Source organism: Falco rusticolus, chromosome 4, assembly GCF_015220075.1.
Source record: "Falco rusticolus isolate bFalRus1 chromosome 4, bFalRus1.pri, whole genome shotgun sequence".
NCBI lineage: Eukaryota > Metazoa > Chordata > Aves > Falconiformes > Falconidae > Falco > Falco rusticolus.
The window spans coordinates 37,804,176-37,821,736 of NC_051190.1; the positions used below are offsets into that span (position 1 = coordinate 37,804,176).

Below are 17,561 nucleotides of genomic sequence, written 5' to 3' on the forward strand. Positions count from 1 at the left end.
CACAGCTACACAGAGGTGAAGAGACCCTGTAATCCCATGAAGTCATTCGAGTGAGAAATCCTGCTCATTGACAAACAGGACTGAGCTCATGCATCTCATTTCTAAGCTAGGAGTCTCCAGGAGCACTCTCCTTGCCCAACACACCCTGCCCACAGTCCCAGGACTGTAGCTTTCAGAGTCTGAGGATATGGGCTGTTGTGTGTGCACGTCTCTCTTGTTTAAAAGGAAAAGGATGCTTGGTTTCCTCACTTGCAGAAAGAATGGGAGACCCCTACCTGCCGAAGGTAAGCTGGGGACAAGGCAGCCTGGGCAGCAGAGTCCACGGCACCCCTTGGTACTCACCACCAAAGCCGACAGCTATGAATCGCGCTGCAGGAGACAGGCTGAGCGACGTGGCAAAGTACGGCAAGGAGATCTTCTCAACTACCTGTCTCCAGAAAGAGAAACATACCAATGCCTCAGAAATGAGAAGGCAGAGCGGCTGCAGTTAGGAGGGTAAAGGGCTCCTCTCAAAGGGGAGGCTGACAGATGCACAGCACCTCTCAGACCACGGAAACCTGCCAAAGGCATCGACTTTCCAGAGGAGACTTGGCTCAGTGATTTAGATACAGTGCTCCTGAAAGCCAGCGCCTTCCCCTCCAGTCAGATGGAAAGGCAGCAGGGTGGCAGGGGAGACTGGCAGCCTGCCCAGACGCAGCCCAAGGCAGGGGCAGGACCCTGCTGCTCACCTGGGCCAGGCTGGGGAGTTTCTGAGATGAAAAGCTGTTGCCCTGAGCAGCTGCTTGCCTGAGCCTACCCCACACCTTCAGACTTGGCTTTACACGCAAGGCACCGCTGCCTCCCCCCACTGCACCTTGTTCGACGTGGCCATAACCCCGCAGCAGCAGAGAAGTGCCTACACCACCTGGGCAGGGCATGGGTACCTGTTTTTTGCGCAGACTGTAAAATAAGGCTTCCTTCTGCATCCCAAAGCCGACGTAGACCAGGGTGCCGTGTTCCCAAGGGCAGAAGGCAGCCAGGCTGGGCGGAAGGCTGATGAGACCCTGGTGAAGGGAACAAAATTGAAGCTAGTTTCTCCAGCCTGACCTGACAGAGTGGGGACAAAACGAGAGCATGGAGGGACACCAGCCCTTGGGTTGTGGGTGTCCAAGCAGTGGGAAATTAGGATGATGGAGGCTGCTTCCTCCCTCTTGCATTGCCACCTCAGATGTTCTCATGGCAAAGCAAGGAGCAACCACACACTGCCATGGAGACCTGAAGCAAATTGTTTACTGTCATAGCAGGACACATGAGGGTCCAACAGGTTGAATTTCCACAGAGGCATTATTGCTATGTGGGCTTGAAGGCGGGATTGTGTTATGGATCAGCTTAACACAAGGAAATCAGGTGCAGAAGATAAACATCTTTAGTAATGGATACAAGATCAATCCTTCCCCCATTTACTGTGGGGAGACCTGTAGTGAGCTGCCTTCTGTCCTGGTTTCAGCTGGGATAGAGTTACTTTTCTTCTTAGCAGCTGATGCAGTGCTGTGTTTTGGATGTTGATAACGCACTGGTGTTTTTAGTTGTTGCTAGGTAATGTTTATACTAATTCAAGGACTTTTTAGTTTCTCAGACCTTGACAGTGAGAAGGCTGGAGTGGCACAAGAAGTTGTGAGGGAGCACCGCCGGGACAGCTGACCCGAACTAGCCAAGGAGACATTCCATACCATGGGGCCTCATGGTTTGTATATAAACTGGGGGGATGGGGATGGGGCCTGCCGAGCACTGCTCGGGGGGCTGGTTGGGCACCGGTCAGCAGTTGCATTGTGCATCGCTTTCTTTTCTCTCTTCCTTTGGGTTTCATTCCTTTCCCCTTCTCTCCTTTTCGTTACAACTTCTTTTTATTATTAATATTGTTATTTTGGTTTCGTTTTATTTCAGTTATTAAATTGTTCTTATCCAACCCTCGGTTTTACATTTCTTTCCAGTTCTGCTCCCCATCCCGCTGGGTGAGGGAGGAGCGAGTGAGCAGCTGCGTGGTACTTAGTTACTGGCTAGTGTTAAACCATGACACCTTCATGGAAAGAAAATCCATTGTTTTGGAAAAAAACAAAGAAACATTGACCAAACTCAACTGCTGTATGAGCCTGCCACCCTCAGGGCCAAGCACTGTCTGGACCAAGGCACCATCGCTTGCCCCCAAAAGAGGCCCAGCTCCCTTCTGCATGCCAGTGTCACATGTACAGGGGACCATCTCCACGTCCTCTCCAATACAGACCCTCCTCCCTTTCTAGCAGGCATCCTGCTGCCCAAATCTCACACCTGGGTTGGAGCCAAAGGCTTCTGCAAAGCATCACAGACATACAGGGCTAGAGTACTTGGCTCTATGAACCTGTCACTGGGCTCCTGGCTCTGAATATTCATGCTCTTTGGGAGTGTCAAAGTTGGCAGTGTGCTCATAATGAGGTCTCTCTTCTGCATGCTGTGTTCACTGCTGCTTGTGCTCTGTTTTGCATAGCACAGGGGTGTCAGCTCTTTGCAGATGCAGTTTTTGACTCCTCACGCTTACAAAGTCAGCGCTCCCCAGCAGTTAGGTGCTGCTACAATTCCCACTGCCTTTTGACACGCAAGAAGGTTCATTAACAAGGTACTCTGTGAGCAGCAGAACTAACGAAGGTGATGTTCCTAAGCTCACACTCTCTCTTTGGCCCCATCCTGCTCAGAGCCTTGAGGCATCCCTCCTCCAGCTCGGCTGGTGCCAAGCCCCATGCCATGGGCAGGCGGGGGCTGGCCAGGGCCACACTCACCTCGGGGCCGGCAGGAGCCGGGAAGCTGAGCCAGTCGAGGAGCTCACACTTATCCTTCAGCCAGTCGGAGGCCCAGACGCTGACCCGCCGGTCCGAGCTGGTGGCCAGCCAGAGCTCCCCTCCTTCCACCCCAAAGTCATGGTACTACGGAAGACAGACAAGTGCTGTCACTCTGGCAGTACAGAAGCTTTAAAGGAAGCTGCCACTAGATCGAGTGTGGGGCAGGAGCTTGTGGGAACACAGGCTTTATGCTGTAGGGGATCAGTGCCAGGATTAACCTCTCTTTGGGCAGTGCTGAAAGTCACTTCAAATAAAATAGGACAAGGAAGCTGTGGTATTGGAACCAGTGGCACGCTCTGGGCTGAAAGCCCCGGCAGAAGAGGGGTGAGTGCCTGGCCTGAACACCACAGATCTCTTCCCCGGGATGCCCTCTGGATCTGCACATCTCCTAGGGGAGCGCTTGCCAATACCATGTGTCCCCTAACAACATCCTTCACTTAAAATAGAGGAGGATCACCTAAGTGTAGAATTACCAGGGAACACAGCCTTGCAGCACGGATGATTTTAAAGCCTGAGAACTTAGGCAAAATTATTCTCATTTCTGCTGTGGAAAGGAAAAAGACTCTATGAAGAGAATGACAAAGGAGATGCCAAAACCATCACACTTGCACAACCAAGTCTTCCTAGCCCACAGAGGGATGGTACAGAGAGTCAGTTATGCACAGGAGGCCAGGCTGCTGAGGAGCGACAGGGGGAAAGCACGCTGAGCCCTTTCTCGGGTCACACGAACTGAAAGCTCACAGCCCGGGCTACTCGCCAGGGGTGCTGTTCTCAGAGAGCCCGTGGCACAGGCACACATCGCAGCTGCGTGCAGTGTGCTGACAGCAGCCACCAAGGGCCCCCCCACCCACAGGCACAGCCTCGCTCAGGGCTGCAATGGCAACACGTGCAGCTCTAATCCAGTGACTATATCCCTAGAAAAACCCAAACAGAAGTTATTGGAGGGAATGGGAGCCCGGAGAGGAAAAACACGGGACAACAAAGCAAACTCACTGACCAACCTGGCCACACTGCTTCCTACAGCTGTGCTGCGACACGTGGGGGACAGTGCCAGGGCAGAGGGTGAGGTCTCACCTGCTTCCTGGTGCACTGGAGAACAGTGATGGGGGAGCCTTTGTGGTCTGCGAGGACACGGATAGTCATTCCAGTGCGAGGGCTGCTGACGGCCACAAGCCCATCCTTGCCCCCTGATAAGATCATTTCTCCTGTGGGCAGACGAAACGAAAGAACGGGACACTTCTTGTAGGAAGAAAAAGCCCATAGGGAAAAGGTCCAAGATCATGGGATACCAGTGTCCCAAAGCACGGTGAAAGGCTGGGAACATCAGAGTCAAGGGCTGGGTAAGATGAGATGTCTCAGAGACACCCACTAGAACTCTGCACTGAAGGACAGCCACTGCAGGCTGCAGGCAGGAGGACACAAAGGCACATCTGTTGCACTCAAACCCCTTTGCTATACCATTGCCAATATACCTCCCATGTCCCATTTACCACATGCACAAGCTACCAAAGTTCATTGATACAAGTTCTCCGGCTCTCCCTGGCCCCAGGTTTTTGGGCAGGTCACCAGCACGCCGAGTGGCTGGAGGCCAGGGTAACCCAGGCACAACCAAGCCACGTCCCCTGAGGCAACGTCTCCCCACTGTCCTGACAGGCAGCCTCACCGTCTGTGGAGTAGGCAACTGCCGTCAGTGCAGCAGCATGGGGGTGCATTTTCAGCTCCATCTCTGTCCTGGAAACGCTGAACACACGGATGGTGCCATCACTGTACCCTGCCGCTACGTGCTGGCTCTCAGCTCCCCAGGCAACGATGGGATGAGGCTTCCAGGCCAGGCACTGACAGCTCTGCAAAGGAACCAGGGCAGAGACCCGATGACACAGTGCAGACTGCAGGGATGTGCAACTAAGTGCACTAACGGCTAAAGCTCCACCTGTAAGTATTTCTCCAGCTTTAATTTACTTCGTGAGAATACAGCAGCCCTTCCAATCCCAGGCAGCAATCCCTGAGCCAAGAGGAAGAGATCGACGTACCACAAACAATTACCTGGTTGAGCACCTGGAACTGTACCACCAGCTCCATGCTGCCCAGAGACCAAATCCTCACGCTGCCGTCTTCCCCACACGTTGCACAATGAGTCTCATCAGGACTGAAGCACACTTCGGTCACCTGCAGTGAGAAACAAGCTGGGGAACAGGGGCTCTGCAGCTGCCCCTGCCTAGAGCACATCAGTTCCTCTGGCCCTCTCATCCCCCAGGACCCCTCTCATGGGAGACATCAGACAAGAAGCCCTAAGTGTAAATTTGTGCTTAAATTTGGGGCTGACAGCTAGGCTTGTAATGGAAATCAGTAAACTCAACCCCGAAGGTAGGGCTAGGCGCTATGTAACATAGGTCCATGTAAAATACCTTCTCTCTTCTACCATTTGAACCCTTTGTTCTGTAGCACAGGTACCCTAAAGCAACAGCAAAGTTCTAAATGCTCACTCCTCGGGCCGGTTGGGTTTGGATTTTTTTTTTTGTTTTAGGCAAAGAAAATATTATCCAACGTGGATGTCCAGCTAGCAAACAGAAGGCAGGCAGAAGTCGCAGCAGTCGAATGAAGCCATAGTGACTGCAAACTGCATTCTTCTGCTCTAGCAGAAAGGCCCACAGCTGCTCTCAGGCTGAGGCTTTAAACACCTAAGGCTAGAGCGGGTGAGCTCAGACGAAGCATGTGCACAGTTCCCTGCAGACTCCTCCATGTCATCCTGCCAGCGCAGGGAACCCTGCAGCTCCCCGACCTCTCTGATGCCCACCCCAGGGAACAATTCTGTGCCTGCACATGCTCTGCAGGACAAACCCTGCCCGGCCCAGCCCCTCTAACCTTGTTCTTGTGGCCGCTGATGAGTCGTATGCTCGTGCTCTCTGTCCAGTTGATGTACCACAGCGTTCCTGCTGTGGTGCCCACAATTCCCATTTCTAGAGAATCATCAAAGGCTGCACTGACTATTGTCCCATCGAGGGTAATCTCATTTTCTAGCAGGACCGAGCTAGACCTGGAGGAAAGGAGGATATAAGCACTGGCTCAAATGTTGGAACAGCCACTCTGCATCCTTTAAGTGCAATTTTCTGGTAAGCCCAGTGACATGTTTGCAGCTAAATGGCTCAGTGAGGGGCTCCTGTACATTGAACAGTGACTACTGTTGCATTTGCACTGCAACCATCTTTTATAGGAAAGAAGAAAAACAGATGATGTGATAGTGCAAGGGAAGAAACAAAGGCAATATATTTTCACTAACTCTCTTAAATGACTTCCTACAAACCACCAACAGAAACATCAGACATGATAAACTCCAGCCATTTCCAGTATGAAGAGGGTTCAGCCACCTGTGGCAAAAATTCAGTAAAAAGATCCAGGCAGAAAGAATCAGTCATGGGATAGAGAGGAAAAGCTAAGGATGAAGAGCCACAGGAGCAGCATGGTTGCAGGCAGAGCTGATGTCTGTTCGTGAAAAGCCACCTCTCAGACAGGTCCTGGGAGCTGCCAGAAAAAGCATCTCGAGAGCAGAGTGAGACAGGCACGAGCACAGCGGGGATGCTGGGGGCAGTGTCCTTCCTACCTGGTGTCAAGACCTTTCAGCTTCAGCTCCTGCACGGCGGCCACTGCCCACAGGCGGATACGTTTTGTGTTGCTGCCACTCACCAGCCTGTTGCGCCGACAAACTAGCACGCCTGGGAGGCCACAGGGGAATGAAGGGCACCCGTGAGTATCCACCGCTCTGCACCATCACCCAAGGGCTGCTCCTGACAGCCAGGCCACCGATTCATTCGGACAGGGCAGTATGGGTCTTCTACAGCTTAATACCCAGCATTTTTACAGACTAGAGGTGAGCTCCCCAGGAAACCCAGGTCACAGATCCACTGCCACCCCATGCATCTTGCACCCAACAAAGCAAACTGCCTTCCCAAGCATAGCTGAAATTGGATGTCTGCAAGCTCATTGCTCTTCTCTCCTAACAAGTTCCCTGTTACAGCCCCGACCAACAGCCAGGGCATCTGCACCCACCAATCTCGCCCTCGTCAGCCTCCCATGTCATTAAGCAGCAATTAGTCTCGGTGTCCCACACACAGATCTGGCCTGAGTTGGTCCCACTATAAAGAAGAGTGTCAGCATCATAACAGAGAGAGGTCAGCTCCACTGGCCCCAACATATCTGGGGCAGAGGCCCGATGAACCTGCCGGAGCACATAAAACAGAAACGTCAAAAAGAATATGGTGCTTACCTAAATCAGAAAAAAACACAACCCCTCCTCTGACCCTCAATTCATGCGGTTAATGCCTCAAATACAACTGAAAGCCACTCATGGCCAGCCAGCATCATGGCACTAAGAGAAATCATCAGCTCTCACAGGTCTGTGGGGCAGAGCCCCCATTGCACTCACCAGGGGCTTAGAAAAGGCGGCAGAGATGCCAAACATGAATTTTAAAAGAAGGTAAAATTGAGGTTTACCTTGAGTTTGACGTCAGCTCCCTGCTCCTCCAACAGCCAGAACATCACAGCTGCCTTCCCCACACAGGCCAGTTCTCTGTGGGAAAGAGGACTAAAAGCTACGTCGTGGACTGGCTCTGAGATACAGGTCGACAGCACGAGTTCATAGGTGTAGGTGTTCCACAGAGCAATGGTTTGATCGCTGTAGTCCCCTAGGTAGAACATGAAAGACAGTAGGAGGAGGTCCTGCAGCCTCAGGATGCTCGCAAGCACACACACTGCACACAACGCAGCATCAATGACTGCTGCGAACACCGCCCTGGGCATGGACATGGCTCCTTGCGTGCTCAGCAAAAGCTGCGCGACAGGATGGGTCCTCGCCTGAGCTGAGGACAGATGTAACTGGCCCAATGCTTCACGCTGGAGGCTGCAGCAGACCTGGCCCTGCGGCAGGGTCTGCAGCCAGCGTTGGGAGCAGCCGACGCGGTAGGGATTTCAGCAGGCAGAGCTGCTCCTACATCCTTAAGAGCTACCACACACCTCAACATATGCCCCCACGCAAGCCCTCCAGTGCACTCAGGGCTAACAACAGTCTTGAAGTAAGAAAGGGATGTCACCTTCACTGAGGTCAAAGCTGAGATGGCAGCTGACCTTAATGGAAGCCACCGTATACCCAGGTGGCAGCAGAAGGCTCTGGCCGTAGTGATGGCAAACATGCCATCCCAGAGGGCTCCAGAGGACAGTGCTCTCCTGCTGTTCTTCCCAGGCTCCACAAGCTCAGTGGAGAATTCCAGCTTTTCTCTTCCCTGCGGCTCAGGCCGGAGCTGGAGGGGGAGGGCTGCCCTCCCACGCTGCTCCGGGGAGAGCACAAAGCTCTCTTTCTCTCCAGCAAAAAGCTCGCTTTTTCCAAGGGCAGACTCACCAACCCATCATGTCCTGCCTGTTCCACAGGTCCTCTCGCATGCAAAACAAGAGCTTACTAATTGCTTATTTGTCCTTTAAATGTCCCCCGCCTAAACAAAACAGACAGCTTGAGCGTCCACCTTGTGCTGGCATCGCTGCCTGGCAGGAGGCTCACAGTTTGAAGCCTGACTACTTCTATGCAGTTCCACCTAAGCAGCAATAAGAAGTCCAGGAGAAGGCTTTTCCCTTTGGATACTATATATAGTAACTGCAAACTGTTTACATGGATTTAACAAGCCAGCAGAAGCTGTAACTCGAAGAAAAACAAGCTAGCTGGGGCCAGGAGAAAGAACTGGAGGGAGCTTGGCGTCCATGCCTGTGGCCGAGACGCACAGGGTGCTTGCTGCTCTGCGAAACACTGCCAGCAGCGCCCTGGAAGCAGGCTCAGCTGCAAAGAGTGCATCTGCAGGCTGTCACTCCCAGGAGGACCCGAGATCACTTGCAGTTTTACATGCTGCATTATCCTTTGTCCCAAGGTTACCAAGCAACAGCCTCACAGCCACCAGCGGGTACGTATCTTGCAGGTACTGCATGCTGGCAGCACCTTCCTCTCAGGAGCTGTCTATTCTAGGGGGTCCCCCTGCACCCACACCTGGTGTTGAAGGTGTACTCACCTAGGGTAATAAGGAACCTGTCATCCCGAGAGAATGCCATGGCTTGTACTTGCGTCTCATGATGGAAGAGGTTTGCTGTGCAAACCCCATCCTGGACGTTCCAGATGCAGATCTGACAATGGGAGTCTCCATTCGTCTGTCCTGAGGCAGAGGCAAGAACCTAACAGAACAGTATGTTGTCACTGAGACCTCAGTTAGTACTTACAGAACGCTTCATTAGCTAGTTAGCCTTAGCAACTACCAATCTCAAATTATAGTGATGCAGCTGGCAAATGGAAAATTCTGTGAGAGCCATCAGCTGATGGTAGGAGGGAATGGTAGCATCACCCAGAGGAAGGCAGCAGCTTTTACTGTCACACTGAGCCAGCACAATAGAATAGCTGGGCTCCAAAACCAGTTATTGTATTTCCATAACCCCAGGTCTCCATGCAGCGGGCAGAAGAAGGAACGGACAAATGGAATTTTAGTCTGTGACATTTCTTTAGCCCAAAGCGACAGAGACAGAGACCAGCCCGGGGCAGCAGAAGCCTCTCCAACCTGGCCATCGTGGCTGACGGCAAGGGTAGAGATCTCCTCCGCATGGCCGAGCCAGTGATTCTGTGACCCCGAGTGCAGGTCTTCAACCACGATGATGCAGCCACAGGTGTAGGCGAAGAAGCCTAGCAGAGGAGGAGGAGATGGGATATTTCCATGTAAAGGCTTCACATAGAGCACCCACTGCATCCTACATCACAATTCAGGAAAATTCTTTTTTTCAGTAACATATAAAAGCCGACTCTTCTACACAGCTTGTCAGCACCCTTCCCATCAGGCTGAGAGTGGAGTAAAATCTCACTTCCAGCCTGGAGAAAGGAGGCGAGATGGCCTTTGAGAGAGCTTTCCCTTCTGCTCTGTCCACTCAACAGCTCAAGCCTGAGTTTGCTCGTATCAACTAATGTTTGCCATTATTTTTGTTTGTAATCATATCAATTAATGTTTGCCAATTTGCCATTCCTGCAAAGAGGAACGGTTACTAGATCTTACCAACACAAAGAACCCTTGTGTTGAAGCAAAGATCCCAACAGACAGAAGGTCATAACTTAGCTCAGTACACACACCTCCTGCCCCCGCCAGAGCCTTCCCAGTGTACCTGTGTCCGGATTCCACACCATATTCCCTCTGCCATTCCCATTGTAGCCGATCACTGCTTTCAGCTTCAAGACCTCACTGCCAGCTGGAGGAAGTAAGAAACTCTGCAAGAAAAATACACACTGGCTTAAAATAAGCTCTAGAAGGGTGGCCCAGTCAGGTACGTTCAACACCCGTTTAAGAAATAGCGTGCATGCAAGCACACACGTGTCCTCGCACACAGACAACACACAAATTCATGCCGATACTCACAGCATTCAAGTCCAACACGTCAATAGATTAATACCAAAGTACGCACTTATACATACAAAAGAGAAATTGCACCAGGCACAGATGCTTTCAAATGGGGCACAAAACAGGTTGGCAGCAACTGCCCAGCCGATGAGCAGCTGCTAATCCTGCTGGGAAAGAGTTCAATGGGTTTTGCTGACTTGGAGATGTTTCAATAGGAAGACAGTGGGGGGAAAAAGTGCTGCCAGGTGGAGGGACAGAGGAGAGAACTGAGGGTGCAAGCTGAATGTAGCTTTTCTCCCAGCACCATGAACAGCAGAGCTTGGGAAAAGGTTAAGTTTCTGTTTTATTATTGCTCTGTTTGTTATCAGAGCGGGAGCTGTGCCTTGACTGTCTTCACTACACTCGATGGATTGCCTTCCCCAGCCTGCTCTGCCAACGCATCTGCTCGCAAATATGGGTGCGTGATGAATCACTCCATTGCTCACTCGTCTTTCACTTTCAATAGCACATGCCATTCCAATTTCTTTTGAATAAAAATGTATGCAGATTTGCTGAACAGAAAAAAAAAAAAAAGTTGATCACAACTCACTTTTTACTAGTCTGGAAAGAGCTGCATGTAGAGGAGAAAGGGGAACTGCTGTTCAGTTATCAGGCCCAGGGGTATATTTTACAAATTGTTTCAAACAGAGAACAAAATGGGAACAATTTGGAAAATCCACCTACTCCAGCCCCAAAACGCCTGTTCGCCACCTGCCCAGGTAACCAGCCCTGGCACAACTCTCACCTTGGGGAGCACCGATGCCTTAAAACGAGGAGTGAAATGCCGGTAGGAATCTGGGTGGATGGAGCTGTGGGACTTGAGACTTTTGGTTTCCTTTCTGGGTTCTGCCACACAAAGAAGAAAACAGTACCCATGGGATGCTGCTCCGGGGAATGGCTTGGGAGCAGCAGCTCGGCTGTGGCTTGCTATCTGTTCAGATGCTATGTATATGTGTGCATGTAGCCACACATGAGGCAAAACTCAGACTGCAGCGTCACACATGCTCCTACACAACCAGCCATAGGAAACACAGCAGCTTTCCTGTAGCAAAGGAGGAACATCCATCTCCCCCCTGCAAACAGCCTAAGGGCATCCATGCTGCCTGCCCCGGGCATCGCTGCAGAAGCATAAGCCATGCAGCTAGGAAGAGGTCTTTAACGGGAGCGACGGAGGCATAGTTTTATGTTGAAGCTTTCCAACAAGCCCTGCCTGGGGCTGAGCGCTGGCAGCTGCCGGCTTCTGGCAGCTCGCCACAACTGCCGCAGCTTTCAGGCTGTGCATCTATTAATAGAGACACTGGGAGCTTTAATTTCTGCCGGGTTTAATAGGACGTGCCACTTAGAGATGATATTGGCTCCAAGCCGAAGAGGGGCTCGCGGTGTGCCTAGAAGCAGCGGCAGGGAAAGAGCCAGAAAAAGCAGCAGCGCTGGGGACCAGCATGAGCTTCCCTCACTGCTTCCCTTGGTAAATCGCACCCAAGGGAAGACCCCCAAGGAACACGTTGCTGCCCTTCATCTCACAACTCAGAGCACGTGTCCAGGTCTATCTGTACCACATTAATAATGATCTTTCTTTTTTGTCAGGGACAGACCGAGCTGCTGTGCAGGCCTGCACACAGGGCCCCAAAGAGCGAAGCTCTGTAAGAGGTGGGAGCACCCCAGATTTACCGTGTGTGGATTCTCCAGGAGACCCCAAGCTCTCCTGCCTCCCTTTGGGCCTCACGACAAGCTCCTTGTTCCTGACCGACTCCACCACGAAGACTGAGGCATCTCTGTCTCCATTCGCCACCACACTGCTGCCGCCTGGCAGATCTGCCTCCTCCTCCTCTTTGTCCGACTCGGAGAAAATACCTGAAGAGAAAAATTATCGGGAGGACAGAGCAATCCATGTCCTTCAGGAACACTTCATGTGTGACTACCCTTTGACTTCTGACAGTGACATTCTCCTGCTCTGTGTAACAGTCCATCTGCTAGGGCAGAGGGCAAAGCAGGCATTTCCTACCGGGTATGTCCGACAAGGTATTTACCGCAGCCCTCGGAGAAGCTGTGCCAGCAGCTTCATCCGTGGGGGAGAGCAGAGGATAAAGTGGTGCTGAACCCCAACGCTTCTGGCTGGCTTTCTTCAGCTTAGGGGAAGGGAAGCGCAGACTGGTCTGTCAGTCTGCAGAAGGGGATCACAGGCAAGGATGGCTCCAAGGATGCTGCTAAACTAGACAGTTTTTCCTAGAACAAGATTCTTCTACCCCTTTCCTGCAAGCAGTTCCTCTTACTTCGACATCGTGCTTGGTGGACAGGGCTGACATCCAAACATGGTGGCGAGGCCAACAATGGAAGAGGCACAGTCTGCCGAGGCGTCTCAGAGGCATCCTTTAGCTTCTCGGAGCTCCCCGCTGCGGGAAGAAAAAGGGTTTGTGTAATTCCCTTCATCCCTTAGATCCTCTTGTCCTCCTGGGTTGCTCCATGGCGATACCCCCAAGCTCATTTCTCCAGCTTCCTCCTGCACAGGAGGAGCCGCTTCTCCTCTGTCCTTCAAGAAAGGGAGGGACAGAGAGAGGGAGGGACAATGAGGGCAGGGAAAAAGACAACAGAAGAGACGGAGGCAGGGAGAAACAGAAGGCAAAAGCTGAAAGACCTACCAGAAAACCCAGAGCGGCTCTGCTCATAACATCCCCTCCCTGGCAGACTCCCACCGAGAGGTGCCAGTTAATTGCAGACTGCTCTTTGGGACTAATTAGCTGGTTAGCCCCCCCGCTTTGTGACTTCCTCAGGGAAGGAACCAAAAACCCCCACCCCCTACCCTCTGCCATGAAGGGCAGCCGTGGAAGAGCTGCCAACCCACCAGCCAGCGCAACTCATGGGAGGAGGCAACTCACCTTCTCCCAGCAGCAGGGCAGCCTCCAGGGAACGAGCCCTGGAAAGGCAAAGGGACTGGCGTTACACCGGGAGGGGACGGGGCAGGGGAAGGCACTGCCCAGCACCGGGCACTTACCTGGCTGCGGGTGACCTCTCCACAGGCAGAGCTAGGAAATCCCAGAGGAAGATGGCATCTCCGATGCTGATGACGTGCCGCTGGTCTGGAGTGAAGGCCACCTGGCGCACTGGCTCCGAGTGGCCGATGTATACCTGGGAGAGAGCGCACCTTGAACCTTCCCATCACCGCGCCTGCCCTTGGGGTGGGGGGTTACTCCACTCCCTGCCCCACGTAGCCAGTGCCTATAGGTCTCAGCAGAAGACCCGCTCGGAGGCCAGCACCACACCAACAGTGCTCAGACCTAGGGCTGATCTGCCTCGGGCTGTCCTGCAGCGTGCTGAGCTGGGGACGCAAGAAGCTGAAAACCCCCAAGGTCTTACCTCAGCTCTCAGTACCTTTGAAACCCAGGGCGAGCCCTTTTCTTCTCTGGGTGGCTCTGTCCCCAGCACACAGGTAACACCGACCTCCGTCCCTCACAGAGGGTCTCCCTACGTGTGGTGCTGTGGCAGCCCCAGCCCGCGCTCGGAGCCCAGCGTTACTGCCACGTGGGAGCAGGGCTATGTTTCTCAGCTGCTGGACAAACCGGCACTGGGAACACTGGGTCAAGTCAGACAGAGGGCTTTTGCCACTCTCTTCTCCAGGGATTGAGAAATGCAACACCAACCCCTTTCCCTCCCTTTGTGGGCAGTACCTGGAAGTTGATATCGAAGCGCATCTGATAGTCCCACACTTTGATAACTCTGTCACCAGCAGTGAGCAGATACCTGCCATCCTTGCTCAGTGCCAAGGAGGAACAGGACAGCTTGTGCACGGGAGACACCTGAGGAGAAGAAACAGCACCAGCAGCGTTAACTGAGCTAGTTCATATCCTTACTCATGCTTCAGCAAGAGGACAGGAGTGTGACAGCCTGGAAAACAAGGGCAAGCTCAGGCTCACGCTAAGCATGACCATAGCAGGATAGCTACAAGGTTGTCACCCATGTTTCTCTGAAGCCTGTGAACACCAGGATGGGCTCCTTTCTCATTTAGCCTCATACAGTAACATGAAGCACCCAAGCCCCACGTGACACGAGACCTCAGTGCATGAATTTCAGCCTCTTACCTCTCGCACCAGCCGTCCTGTTTTTGCATCAAGCACCAGGATTTTATTGGAAGAAGTGGATACCAGGAGCTCGCCTCGAGGCACAGGAGCAAAGCAGACTCTCACTGCAGAGTCCATGGCTGTGCCATTCAAATCGAGGATGCTGATGTCCACTCTCAGCAGCTGTAAAATAAGGAGCTACTGTACCAATGTCCTGCAGCAAATACTGCAGAAGCCTCAGGATTGCTTTTGTGGCTCTCCTAACACGAGGATATGGAGCCCCCCAGACCCTTCCCTTCCCACCTAAAGAGGGGCTGCAGGGTCCTGGCAACATCCCTGCTGCCCAGAAGAGCGCAGCTCAGAGAGGTTGGAGCTGACAAGCCTACACAACACTTCTCCAGATGAACCTTCTAGAGGAGAATGAAGCCAGCGAAGAAGAAACCTTGACTTTGCTGTTTCTATCTCACAGAATGGAAAACAAACCTCACTGCAAGTGCCCTGAGCAAGTGCCTGCTGTGTGGGGAAAGGCCCTTGCCAACACTGCTGGTGCCCAAGGCCCTTGATCTGTCTCATTGGATGCAGCCGGTGGGAATTCCCCCTCCTGCTCATGGCACTCTGCAGCATGTGCTCCCCTCGGCACCCTCCCCCAGGAACGCGGGGAACCTGCTGGGTACCTCATCTAGAGAGCAGGCCTCCATCACGGTCACAACGTACTGGGAGGGACCCACGAAGGCCAAGAGACGGCTGTCCCCACTGACCACCAAAGCATCCGGACTGCTGCCAGTGTCCCGGGCCACCACATTGCCTGAGGGCCACAGCAAGAGAGAGGGAGTGAAGAGAGGAGTAAAGCCCCCGCTGCAGCCAGCTCGCTCTGTGACAGTAGCTACAGTTTCTCCTGCCTCTGACTCAGCCTTGGGTTAACGTTCTGGCCTGAGAAAGAAGCAACCTCTGTTGTAGAAGATGCTACAAATTTTATCTGCGACATCCAAGACATGCAGTGAACCACCTCAAAGACGAGGTCTAGATACATGGCTTCTTGCCTGACTGAACGTGCAGTGTTTTCAAGGAGAGCAGAACAAAGTCAAGGGAATAAAATTGGTTTTAGTGCTTATTTTTTAGTGTTACAAGAAGCTGCAACAAGGAGCTATGAAGGTGAGATCTCAGCTGCAGCCTGGGTGCCTGAACCCTGCACAGAACAAGGTCAGTGCCGAACCCCACCACACCGATGTCAGTCTGGTGGGCAGATAGACCCATAGGTCTAAAAATCACAGAAATCACAGCAATTCTCTGTATTTATTCCACCAGCAAAATTCCACTGTTCAGTCCTGCAACACAGCCAGGCAGCGAACACCGTTTCAGAGCAAAAGTCAACATGTAAAGGTCCAGCTGCAGCACTGACACCAACCTTAGGTGATTTTGGACACATTCCCTGGTCTCTCCAAGCCCCTGTTCCTTCACCTATTTCAACTGCACACTTCTTGAGGCACGATGCTCTTCTTTATACAATATTGCATAACGGAGCTCCCCCTCCCTGCCCAAGCTTGTGCTGCTACAGCCTATTTCAAAGGCACACATTAAAAGTGACATTAATGTTTCCAAACTGCCCTGTACTGCTTCCCCTGCCCGCAGCTCCCCACCTTCTCCATTCACCAGCACGGCGCTTTGTGCAGCTGTGCTGCAGACAGGATTAGGGAAACAATCCAGTTTAAACAAATTAAACCGCACATCCAGAGAACAGAAAGAGTTGGGGCCTGGGCACAGATAAATCTCTATGATTTCAGCCCATTCACGAAATCATAACACCAAGCAAGCTGAGAGCATTTGAACCAGGACAGGTAGGGGAAGGCTGGCAGTCACCAGGGCTTGCTCACACGTACAGTATAAACACAAGTGACACAGCTCAGAAGGTTCATCAGAAAATATCTCTCTGAGTAGGCTGAATCTGGTTTGGCTTTGGTGCTAGGGTGTCTGTGCTAATTAAAAAAAAAAAAGAAGGCAGGCAGCCCACAACCCCAGAGCCTTACCCAGGACTCTCAGGACACGGCTTTTCTGGGCCATACAGCTGTAAAGAGCCAGAGTGCCGTGCAAGCAGGAGCTGAACATGAAATTGCCATCTGGAGAGAAGGTCAGTCCAGTGATCACAGTGCGGTGCTGCCTGAAAGAAGGCAGAAAACATGAAAAAGCGAAGGAAAAAAACCAAACAGACCCCCAGAAAATAGTAGCAACACCGAGCACAACACAGTGAAGAACCCAGGAGAACAAAATCATCAGGGACAGGCAGAGGACCCCACCATGCTCACACCTGCAGCAGCCCAGGACAATCAACACTTCAACTTTTTGGAAAACTGAGCAGCAAGTGCATGCAGCACTCCAGCTGTCCCTGGATGGGATATGCTCCCTCCCCCTTTGAAGCATCCTGCGCTGCCCACGCTGAAGCTTGCAAGGGCTCCCTGTTCAGCTGCTCTCTAGGACAAGCTCTTTCCTACTGATGGCCAGCTGCCCACTGGGAAGTCACACGGAGAGCCCCCATAGCCTTCCCGGGTTGGATTCTACCACCCAGAGCCTTGGCACAGCGGGCTCACTCTGCCTGAAAACCACTCAGCCAGGACGTGAGGATCACCAAGCTCAAGAAAAGCACTTTTCCCACCTCCTCGATTACCACCATGGCTTCTGCCAGGAACCCGCTTAGACCCACGCCTGCCCCAGTGTGGCTCCCGTGGCAAACGCTCACTTGTGCTCCACCAGGAGATCAGAGGCAGCCAAGGAGAAGGTCCGCACCATCCCGCTGTCGAAGCCACAGGCCAGGATCTGCTGGGCAGGGTGAAAGGCCACAGCACACGGCATTTCCTCGGCAGCGGTGAAGTCGTACAGCTGTGGGGAAGGGACACGCCACAGGCACGAAGCTGGATAAAGCTCTGCCCAGCAGCCATACCTGACAGCGGAACAGCCGCAGACCTCCACCATGGGCAAGTCCCACACCAGAAATCTGATCCTGATCTTTAGAGTCATTTAGAGATTACTCTAAAGCCCTGGGAGGGCCTGGGTCTTCGGGCATTTAGATAAAGCCCTTGGGTATTATGCTTTGTGTTAAACAGCAATATTCAAAATGTAGAGGAAAAGAAAATATTTTTGTTTGGCAATACCTTCAGAAGGCCAAATTATGCATTAAGGTAAAACTCTCAGAACTCCATACTCCCAAAGAATTTCTTGCCCAT

The 17,561-nt window shown here is 52.5% G+C and overlaps 1 protein-coding gene across 1 annotated transcript in view; it reads right to left on the reverse strand.

Moving 5' to 3' along the window:
- The window catches only part of LOC119147264 (mitochondrial Rho GTPase 2), a 45,305-nt gene that overhangs the window by 14,481 nt on the left and 13,263 nt on the right, over positions 1-17,561 (reverse strand). The window contains exons 19-41 of the mRNA XM_037385992.1: positions 17,078-17,217; positions 16,371-16,501; positions 15,021-15,151; positions 14,368-14,529; positions 13,957-14,085; positions 13,284-13,417; positions 13,168-13,205; positions 12,565-12,684; positions 11,963-12,145; positions 11,040-11,140; positions 10,023-10,125; positions 9,431-9,552; positions 8,894-9,053; positions 7,338-7,528; positions 6,894-7,062; positions 6,448-6,559; positions 5,712-5,883; positions 4,893-5,015; positions 4,513-4,693; positions 3,924-4,054; positions 2,790-2,933; positions 924-1,043; positions 343-427 (exon numbers count right to left, since the gene is read on the reverse strand). Of these exons, the coding sequence (XP_037241889.1) occupies positions 343-427; positions 924-1,043; positions 2,790-2,933; positions 3,924-4,054; positions 4,513-4,693; positions 4,893-5,015; positions 5,712-5,883; positions 6,448-6,559; positions 6,894-7,062; positions 7,338-7,528; positions 8,894-9,053; positions 9,431-9,552; positions 10,023-10,125; positions 11,040-11,140; positions 11,963-12,145; positions 12,565-12,684; positions 13,168-13,205; positions 13,284-13,417; positions 13,957-14,085; positions 14,368-14,529; positions 15,021-15,151; positions 16,371-16,501; positions 17,078-17,217 (3,082 nt within the window). The remainder of the gene's footprint in view (positions 1-342; positions 428-923; positions 1,044-2,789; positions 2,934-3,923; positions 4,055-4,512; positions 4,694-4,892; positions 5,016-5,711; positions 5,884-6,447; positions 6,560-6,893; positions 7,063-7,337; positions 7,529-8,893; positions 9,054-9,430; positions 9,553-10,022; positions 10,126-11,039; positions 11,141-11,962; positions 12,146-12,564; positions 12,685-13,167; positions 13,206-13,283; positions 13,418-13,956; positions 14,086-14,367; positions 14,530-15,020; positions 15,152-16,370; positions 16,502-17,077; positions 17,218-17,561) is intronic.